Source organism: Trichosurus vulpecula, chromosome 8 (assembly GCF_011100635.1).
Source record: "Trichosurus vulpecula isolate mTriVul1 chromosome 8, mTriVul1.pri, whole genome shotgun sequence".
NCBI lineage: Eukaryota > Metazoa > Chordata > Mammalia > Diprotodontia > Phalangeridae > Trichosurus > Trichosurus vulpecula.
In genome coordinates, this window is record NC_050580.1 from 211,933,973 (window position 1) to 211,944,889 (window position 10,917).

At 40.3% G+C, this 10,917-nt stretch overlaps 1 protein-coding gene across 1 annotated transcript in view; it reads right to left on the minus strand.

Moving 5' to 3' along the window:
• Positions 1–10,870, minus strand: part of EXOC5 (exocyst complex component 5) — a 64,891-nt gene extending 54,021 nt beyond the window's left edge. Inside the window, exon 1 of the mRNA XM_036735556.1 lies at positions 10,572–10,870. Within this exon, the coding sequence (XP_036591451.1) occupies positions 10,572–10,598 (27 nt within the window). The 5' untranslated portion in view covers positions 10,599–10,870. The remainder of the gene's footprint in view (positions 1–10,571) is intronic.
• Between the last annotated feature and the right edge of the window lie 47 nt (positions 10,871–10,917).

The following is a 10,917-nucleotide window of genomic DNA, read 5'->3' on the forward strand; positions in this document are numbered from 1 at the left end:
CAGGAAGTCACTAAAATAATAAGCACCTTAAGAGCAAGGGCTGTTTCATTTTTTTGTCTATATTCCCCCTGACCACTACAGTGTTTAGCACATAGTGGGTGCTTAATAAATGCATAATAAATTGAAATGAAATTTAAGAATACATCAGTCGCTCTTGCTTTTTAGCAGAAAACTCCAGATTAATCAACACACTTTTACTAAGTGCCTACTTTGTGCCAGTTCCAAATGGCTGAAGTCCCCTGTGACTACTATCTGTGCAGAAAGTTTGATCAATTTCCTGAACTCATCATCTATGTCTTCTGGATAGGCCATGTATAAGCTCCCCATACAATATCACTTCCTTTTTCTCTGCACTGATCTTAGTGTAAACATTCTCTACCATTGTTCCCAGATTTCCTTACATGAGCACCCATTCCTGATATGTAATGATGCTGCCCCTTTTATTACATATGTTCCTTCTGAATAAGGAATAACCATCCATTCCCATAGTCTAACAAGGAATCATATTTTACCAAACGTCCATGATTAGAGGCTTGAATTATAGTTCTTAAGCGATGATCAAGTGCATCTTATTACCTATATTTTATGCATTTTTGTACAGATATATGGGGTCATAGGTTTGATTGTTACCTCCCTTTAGATAGAAGCCTTGGTAAATTATCAGCCCTCTCTACTGACCTTCCTATGTTGCATTTGCTACTCTTATTGAATCTGGTTTGTTAGTTGTATGTGTGTAGCTTTTTCCCCTCTGATTTCCTCTGCCATTTTCAATTGATGCTATAAACAGTACTTAGGTCACTAGATCAGCCCACAAAAGCCAAATTAACCCACAATGTTTCTTAAATATGATACAAATCCTCCCTCTTGCCCAATAACTAAAATAGCCCTTTTCACTGTCCTTAGCATGCATAATTATCCTCAGCTTACTACGAGCTTTAGTGTTCCTGTTACTTAAGTTAACCCAAGTTAAAGTTTCTATAGAAAAAGGTCATAAAGAGTTCCAACTTGGAACACCAATTACATTCCCACTGAAATGAGATTATGTCCTTCCCTTTTTCCTCCTTTTGCCTGGCTCTGGGAATGGAGTCCCAAGCTATTGGTGATCACTCTTATAGATTGGGCAGATTTTGGCAAAGTAAGAGCAGAAATCTCTCAAATCAGTATAAATACCTGGTAACAATTCTTGGTCCCAGAGAGCTTTCTGTTCATTCCCCTTCTTTCCAAGGGTCTCAAAAATTGGCCTACCAGTTATGAACTGAGCCAGTCATTCTGGAGAGCAATTTGGAACTATGCCCAAAGGGCTATAAAAATGTGCATACCCTTTGACCCAGCAATACCACTTCTAGGGCTGTATCCCAAAGAGATCACACAAGTGGGAAATGGACCCATATGTACAAAAATGTTTATAGCAGTTCTTTTTGTGGTGGCAAAGAATTGGAAATCAAGAAGATGCCCATCAATCCGGAAATGCCTAAATAAGTTGTGGTATATGAATGTAATAGAATACTATTGTGCTATAAGAAATGAGGAGCAGACAGACTTCATAATAACTTGGAAAGACTTATGTAATCTGATGCTGAGTGAAGGGAGCAGAACCAGGAGAACATTATACACGATTACAGACACAGGGTATCTGTGATGACTAACTTTGATAGACTTGGCTCTTCTCAGCAATACAAGGCTCAAACAGAGCTCCAAAAGACTCATGATGGAAAAAGCTATCCATATCTAGAGAAAGAATTACAGTCTGAATGCAGATTGAGGCAAACTATTTGCTCTCTTCTTTTTCCTTCTTTTTTGGTTTTGTTTGTTCTTTCTCATGATTCATTCCATTGGTTATAATTCTTCTTTATAACTTGACTACTGTGCAAATAAATTTAATGCGTAGAACCTATATCAGATTATATACCGTCTTGGGGAGGAGGATGAAGGAAAGGGAGGGGGAGAAAATTTGGAACTCAAAAACTTGTGGAACTGAGTGTTGTAAACTAAAAATAAAAAATAAATTAAAAAAAGAAAAGAAAGAAGAAAGGAGAGTACAGGGAGTAAAAAAAAAAAATTCTGGCCTACCTAATTCCCTTTCTATTGCTACCACCTATTGCTTCTGAATGGGGTTTCTCTTCCCCCAGGTTACTAAAGTCCAGCATATACCCTAATAACTTTTCCCCTATTTTCCTGTCACTAAAATAAACACACAGTTTTGGAGGGTTTTTTAATATTTCTTATTAGTAACAATGGGGAAATGGAATAAAAAGCCTCCAAGAGGTAATGAGGGGGAAAATATTCCATATACAAGAAATAGTCAATGAAAAAGTAGGGGCAGAACATGTAAGAAACAACAAGGCCAACCAGGCTAGTATGGTGGAGGATAGGGAGTGTAAGGAGACTGGAAAAGTAGGAAGGAATCTGATTCTGAAGAGTTTTAAATACCAGAAAGAGCTTACTTATATTTGATCGGAGAGGTAATAGGGAGCCACCACACTTTCTGGGTGGCCACAGGGGGTAGGCGGAGATGGTGGAAAGAATGACATGAACAAATAATAAAAGCACTCGAGTGCTTACTACGTTCAGGTTCTGTCATAAGATCAGAACTGCATTTAGGAAAAGTGCTTTGGGGCAACTTTTTGCAGCGGCAAGGGGTTAGAAATCGAGAGGATGCCCATAAATTAGGGAATGGCTGGACAAGTTGTGGTGTATGATTGTAATGGAATACATGGACTCATGATGAAAGGTGCTATCCACATCCAGAGAAAGAACTAAAGGAATCTGAATGGAAATCAAAACATGCTGTTTTTCACTTTTTAATTTTTGTGGAGGTTTTTTGGTTTGTTTTGTTATGTCTTCTTTCACAGCATGACTAGCATGGAAATATTTTTTGCATGATTATGTACATATAACAAATTGCTTACTGCCTTGGGGAGGGGAGAAGGGAGGCAGAGAATTGAGAACTCAAATTTTTTTTAAAATAAGTATGAAAAATTGACTTTATGGACGTGGAAAAATTGAGATACTAATGCACTGCTGGTGGAACTGTGAAGTGATCCAACCATTGTGGAGAGCAATCTGGAATTACGCTGAATTATGCCCTCTGACCCAGCAATACAACTATTAGGTCTTTTCACCAAGGTGATTGGGGAAAAAGGAAAAGAATTTATATGTTCTAAAATATTTATAGCAGCTGTCTTTGTGGTGGGAAAAAACTGGAAATTGAGGGGATCCTCTTCAATTGGGTAGTGGCTAAACAAGCTACGTTATCCGATTGTGATGGAATGCTGCTGTGCTTGGAGAAATGATGAGCTAGTTGGTTTTAGAAAAACATGCAAAGACTTAACAGGAAATAATGGAGAGCGAAACGAGCAGAACAAAGAGAACATCGTATACAGTAACAGAAATATTGTTTTAAGAACAACTGTGAACGACTAAGTTATTTTGAGTGTTATAAATGCTCAAATAAATACACCTCTGGAAAAAGAACTGATAAATTAGAATCATGAATAGCAAGGCTTTCCATACACACACACACACACACACACACACACACACACATATATACACACACACATATCTGTGTCTAATGGTGGCTGTAATGGCAAGCGAAGTGGGACTTTTTGCTTTTTTTTTCTTTTGGAGTGCTTCTCAGCATTAAGGCAATCAAGTGCCTTTGATTGAGTCTTGCCTTTGAATCAAAAGTCTTTGATTGAATCAAGAGTCCTTGATTGGAAACAGTATATATACTCTGAGGTTAGCATTTTGCTTTGGGGGCTCACTCATTGGAAGAGTGTTCATGTGATTTGGCCAGACGAGACTCTGGGTAGCCATTAAGGAGACCCTGGCTTTGAAAACCCAGATGTTGGTGCTTTTCTCTCTCGTAACTATGTATGTATTGCTATGGTCAGATAGTTAGAAGCCTGTCTGTTGATTTGTGTTATTTTCTCTGTTTATAATTTGTTTGTATTTTCTCTAAAGTTCAGGGTGCTGACTTTTTCCCCTGAATTAAGTGAATGATATGTGTATATCTAATTAAAGTAAGACTGTTAACCCCTTAAAGTTGTTTTCCTTCATCAACTTTCTGCAATTTTACTTCTGGTTATTTATACATATAAGACCTCAGAAATTTACGCTAATTTACTGCAGGCAGACCCCACACAAATGAACTTCATTCTGATTCTGGTTATCCTCCTCCTAACTTTCTTTTCAAGACCTGCCTGTCTGGGTTTACAGTCTCTCTCTTCAGGGTGTCTTGGCTTTAAGATATCACTAACATAACCCCTCTAAGTGTTCTCCCAGTCCCTGGCTCAAGACAAGCACCATAACACTGATAGGATACAACTAAATGTAACAAATGGAGAGGGGAAGTGAATGAAGTAAACAGATATTAAGGTCAGGCACCTTGTGACTACAAAGTCATAAAGCAAGGATACCTATAGACAGATGGAAAACTGGCTTTGAGGAAAACTTACAAAAAAGAATTCCAAAACTATTTTAAGCAAAAGTAACTCAATTGAGGGACAGTGGTCACATGAATGGCACCTTTGGGGGACAGAGGGATAACATGGCACAATTGTATAGGAAAAATAATAAAAATTAATTCTAAACAACATTGAAAATTTTGCAAAGCACTTTATATCCTATCATTTTGGTTTGTTTTAGTTCTCAAAACACTGTTGTAAAATAGTATCATCCCCATTTTACAGATGAAGCAATCGAGGATCAGGAAGAGTAACTAGTTTACGAATAGTCACAAAGCTATGAAGTGACAGAAGGGGGATCTGAAGCCAATTTCCTGACTGAAGTTCAGCACTACAAGCAATGACAGCTCCATTCCTTTGTCAACAAAACAGAAGGAAATGATGAAATTTAAATGTGTGTGGGAAACAAAGACAGAAAATTTGCAGTCCATTAACCTAAGCTCCTCCTAGGGCTCTCAGCTGAAATTACAAGACTTGATTTTATGGTTTCAGAATCACAATGTGGTATAACCCTAATACCACCAAACACCATCCAAGCCAAATCTTTGTGGCATTTAAAAACTGTGATGCAATACCACTGTCTTGTACATGCTACTTTTAGTGTTTAATAAATGAACGTGCTTTGTATGTTTTGTATAAACCTATGTGCATACTGTCTCTTGTCGGAACAGTATTAGCTCCTCATCTGTCACCCCGGCACCTAGCACAGAGGATAGCACACATTAGGCACTTAATAATGCTTGTTGACTAACGTCTGGACAAATGAACGAGGGACCAAAGGCCAAAAAGCAGTTTACTATGTACTTCTTTATGTCACATTAAGTTTCGAGACTATAACAGTTAGAAGGGATCCTAGCCCAATCACTTCATTTCACAGATAGGTAAAAAACAGGATCTAAACCTTTTATTTCTTCAAGTCCTGATTTTTGCTCTTATCTTTCTTCTTTTGCAAATAACCTGCTTTCCTATCCATCTTCAGCTCCTTCTCCTTTCCTATTCTGCACCTCAAAACCCCTCTACATCTCCACCTGCCCTTCCCCTCTTTTTTCTAGTCTACAAAAGTAGTCTTCCTTGCCAAAGTTAATGCCTCTACTTGTGTCCTTGACACCATCTTCTCCTATGTCCTCTAAAAACTTGTTCTATATCCTTCCTTCTCTCATTTTCAGTCTCTCTTTATCTATGGACTTCTCTCTTGCTCTCTATAAACATACCCAGGTTTCCCAAAAGCTTTAAAAGAAATCATATGACTAACACTGATTCAAGCTATTGTTGTTTCTACCAAAAAAGAAAAAATCCTAGAAAATCTCATTTCTACTCACTGACTCACTACTATAGTCATCCACTTTACAATGCAATCAGGCTTGTGATATGACTGTACTCAAACTGCCCTCTCCTTGGTACTTAATGGTCTCTTAATGATTAAATCTGATGGCCTTTTGCAGTCCTCATCCGAGTTGATCTCTTCATAGCTGGACATCTTTGACCATTACTCCTCTTGCATATTCTATCTTCTTGTGGACACTATACCTCTTAGTTTTAGCTGACTTCAGTTTCCTTTTCTGAATCATCATGCATTTCTCACAATGGCGGCGTCCCTCCTCAAAGCACTGTCCTCAGGTTTCTTTCTCCCTTAAAGAGCTCGTCTGGTCCCACAGGTTGAATTATTATCTCGATGCAGATAAACTCTGTGTGTGTGTATGTGTGTGTGTGTGTGTAGATAAACAGATATAGATCGATATATATACATACACATATATATATATACACATACACACACACATCTTTATTTCACTTCTGAACTCCAGTTCTACATTTACAACTACCTTAACAACTCACCAGCATTTCAAACCTGTCAACAGCAGCAGCTTCCTAGTCATTTTTCAACCTCATAGTCAATCAGTTCGAAAGAGAATTCTATCCCCACAATCTCTCTCATATTTAACACCTTCTCTACATTCAAAACACTACCATCAAAATGAAAAGATGATGATGGTCTCAACAGAAAAAAAATGTTTTGATGCCTGGCAGAATTACGGGAAAAAAAATAAGAAATATGATTCAAAACCTTAGCATGATTCTTAATTCTTCCTCCTCTCTCATTCCATCTATCTATATAGTTGCCCAGCCTTATACCCTTCTCTTCACTCACAGAGGCACCATCACAGTTCATGCCCTTCTCTCTCACTTGGACTACTAAGAAAACTCTCACCTGTGGCTCCAAGAAGCTGTACATGCACAGTGGCCACCCCGGTAAACCATTGGGCTAAACCTGGTTGAGGGTAACTGAAAGGCCTTAAATCTGTCGATGAGTTGGGGAGATATCTACGACAAGCATGTGAAGACTTCACCTTTTGGAACGGGAGGATGAAAACAATTTGCTCCAACAACCATGAAGGTGGCTGAAGTAGGTGCTACGGAGAGCTTAGAGCTTGGTCAGGCAACTCTCCATGACTATAAGCTGAAAATGCACCAACCAAGATTGACAAAGGGACCCAGAATGTCCTTATGCTAATGAAATCATAGGTCCAGGCCCTATCCTTACTCCTATCTACTTTATTTGATCTCATGGGGTATATGGAGTGTTCAGGAAGGACTAGCACTTCTGGTGTGAGGGCTTGCTTTTCAGGGGTGCTCATCTGTCTTTGCTGTCTATCTTCACCCAACCTGTGGCTCCAAGAAGCTGTAGAATGTACAGTGGCCACACCCCAGTAAAAGCATCTTGGCAGGCGGCCTAAACCAGGCTGAGGGTAACCAACAGGCCTCAAACCTGCTGGTAAGTTAGGGAGATATCTACCCTAAGCACATGAAGACTTCCACCAATAGAATGGACAGATGAGAACAATTTGCTCCAACGACCATGAAGACAACTGAAGCAGGCACTATGGAGCACTGAGGTGAGTCAGGTAATGAAGACACCAAGGTCATCCACCGCATCTCAGACCTTCACCAGTCATCTTGACTTCTGTCTTGCCACTGGACTTCAATGACTGGAAGAGAGAGTGAGGCTGAGCCAATTCACAAGCAAGTTAAGACATCACCCATGATGTCACTGATGCTCACCCATGATGTCACTGATGCTCACCCATGATGTCACTGATGCTCACCCATGATGTCACTGATGTTCTTCCAAAAACAAAGTATGAACAACAACAACTACCACAGCTCACTCCTTTATTGCCTCTCAACAGGAATACTGGTAAAAAAGAGGTTTTTGAAAGGATGAGGGCACTGAATGCAAATCTGCACATTGTTTTCAAGGCAATACAGAAGGAATCGATGGATAACGGGAGACTGAAAATTAAGGAGAAAGAAGTGATGAGATTCTAGACTAGGACGACTGTGATGTGAAGGAAGACAGCAAGGGCAAACCTGCGAAAGAAAACAGTAAAGAAGGGAATCAAAGCTACAAATGTGCGGGGGTGTTTGGTACTAGCCGTAAGGGCCGTTTCATAGAGCCAGTAAGGATAGGACAGGGAGTTACGCTGCGGTGACTTGAAGTGTGGAACTGGAAGATGAGGAAACTTACAACTAACTCAATCTTTTCTGGGAAGTCTAGGTTAGTGTTTGGAAAAAGGGTAGCAACAAGAGAATGATTAAGCAAAGGATTCAGGAGGGCGGTGTAAAATTGAACTGGTTAACTAAAGGACAGAGATTGTGAAGGAGGAAAAGTGAGGCCGTATAGAGTGAATATCCTGGGAAAACAAGGAGAAGAGCGACTAGAGACTGTGGTGATATGAGGTTATTATGAGAGGAATTTCACAGTTCTAGACTACAAAAATGAAACTCTTGTTGGTGATGACAAGAGAAAAGGAAATGTAGATAAAAAGCTTTAAGTCCCTCTGAGGAGAGATAAGAATATCAATTAAGCTTTAGTTTCTTAAATAAAAAAAATTTACTTTACCAATGAAAAATTGTTTTGATTTTTTTTACTGTTATAAAATGTTTTTCCAACATTAAATTACTAAAATAATTCTTCAGAATCAAATGTAAACATTAAAAATGACTTTTAAAAATGTTTAAACTGATGAAGCGGAAAGCTAATATAAAGAAGAAAAAAAACAAAAGTTAAAATGAAGCTTTATATGTAGGATCGCTTTAAGACTTTGGACTCACACAAACATCCTGCTGCTATCATCACTAGGTAATATCAGGCAGAATAATGCTCTATGATGTTATATCCCTTAAATGACAAGTTCCAAGACAAGAGAGACATTTTTTTAAGAAAAACAAAACCAAAAAATCACCACCTAAATATATTTTCAGTGAAATCAGGAAGGCTCACTTGACTAAGTATTTGTAGATAATATAAATACTCATTTTAACCTGTAACCTAAGTGCCAAGAACAGATCCAGTAATTGCCAAGTTCCAAGAATAAATCCAACAGGAGTTGTCAAATCACAAATAAAATAATCATCAGTCAAATGCTATCTTGCATATTTCTGATTTGCTGAAAACCACAAATTTTGACAAGCTGAAACTAGGCACCTCAAGTAACTTTACAAATACTTTCCCTCTTTCAAATTGCATATAGTTTAAAAAAAATTTTTTTTAAAACCCACTTAACTAGCTAGCATGACTACAAGGTCTTCTGCCTTATCAGATGGCATGAGGCTGTTTAACATAATAAAATTAATCTGATGTTTAAAGACTGTATCATATTAAATGTCAAGTGATAATATTCCTCTTGTGATATGAGGAATTATGTAGCTACATGAATTATGTAGCCAAACTGATTTGAGAGAAAAAAAATAGCAATTTTGTGAGTAAATTTCATCTGGCAAAACTCAGTACTTGAGGTTTTGAATTTGAAATAACAAAAATTATAATTCAGAGGAAGAACATAATTTCTTGCTGCTGCACAAATTTTCCAAATATAAATTGCACAGAGTCTCCAGTACAAAATAGTTCTTCCGCTGTCTTTCACTTATTTTTTCTTATTTTTCCAGGAGGAAATCAGTAAAAATAGAGTTTCACAGGTGAAGAACCCAATCTATTTTATAAATACCACCCTTACATCCTATCAAGTCAAAAAAAAAAAAAACAACCAACAAACCTCTAAGTGATATGGTGACTACATTTGATTATGCTAACTTCTGACTGTTAAACCCTAGCAGCAGTGAGGTTTTATGATGTCTTGGGCAGCTAAGTGGCCCGGTGGACTTGGGAGTGAGGAAGACCAGAATTCAAATCCAACCTCAGACACTTTCCAGCTGTGTGACCTAGGGCAAGTCATTTAACCTGTTTGCCTCATTTTCCTCAACTGTAAAATGGGGATAAACAAATAGCACCAACCCCCCCCCCCCCCCCCCCCGGTGTTGTAAAGATCACGGGATAACAATTGTAAAGCGCTTAACACAGTGCCTGGTACACAGGCACTATATAAACACTAGCACTATTTTTTTATCATTACTATTATTAATGCTCTTTAGCATCCTTAAAACACCAGTGAGTGAACAACTTTGCGTTTCTCTCTAGTTTAATAGGAGGAAAGTAGGCCCCTCCCAAAGACAGAATTTCCACAGAGATGTACTGTCTACGTTCATGCTGCTTCTACTACAACTAAAATGACCAATTCCAGCCCAGAAATGTACAATACAAAAACATGAATCTCAACTCAGAGTCAAAATGCCAGGGGGGTCACTTAAAGCTTGGATGGCTCTCCGATAAGTAACAGTATTCAGGGATTCAACAAACTAGCCCCGAGGTTTCCCCAACTTGGAGGCCGCTGTCATTTTCCCTTCCTTCCTTCCTGTATCGTAGTCAGCCCTTCCCATTTCCTCCAGTGATCTGGAGGCTTCTTCGAATCAGGACGTCAGCCTTTCCACATTCCCATACCCCCGTAAGAGTTACAGAAGAGTTGATCAAGCTGTCTCGGAGAGATGCAGCCCCCTCCCACTCAGGGACCCAGCCCCTCGCCGCCCTCCACAGTCCCAAAGACACCCCTCCCCCATTTCGTGTTTCCCCGGCCGTCCCCTCCCCCAGCCCCCTCTCACAGGTGCTTCCCCCACCCCCCACCCCACGGTAGGGGCAGCCGGCCCGGGGAGCGCCTGGACCAGTCCCCGGACTCCCTTACCCTCCCTCTCCACTGGCTGAAAACCCACCTCGAAGAGCTCCGCCGTCGTAGCCATGCCGACGGACTGTCCGCCTGGCTTTAGCCGCGCAGGAGGATCCCCTTTTTATTTTTCCCCGCGCGGTGGGCTCCCGCTTCACATGCTGCGCTCTCCCGGCGCTCCGCACAGCCCTCCTGCTAGTCCACCACCACCGGCACTGCCGCTGCCCGAGCCGGCCCAGCGGGGCGGGAGAGAGGCCATAAAACGGAACCGCTAACGCCCCTCTCAACGGCCACCTCCCAGCGCCGCCTGCGCCGCTCAGATTGTCACCGCCTCCGCACGCCGGAAGTGGAGCTGCGCCCGGCGGGGCCCGGGGAGGGCTCTTCTGGGGAGGGGG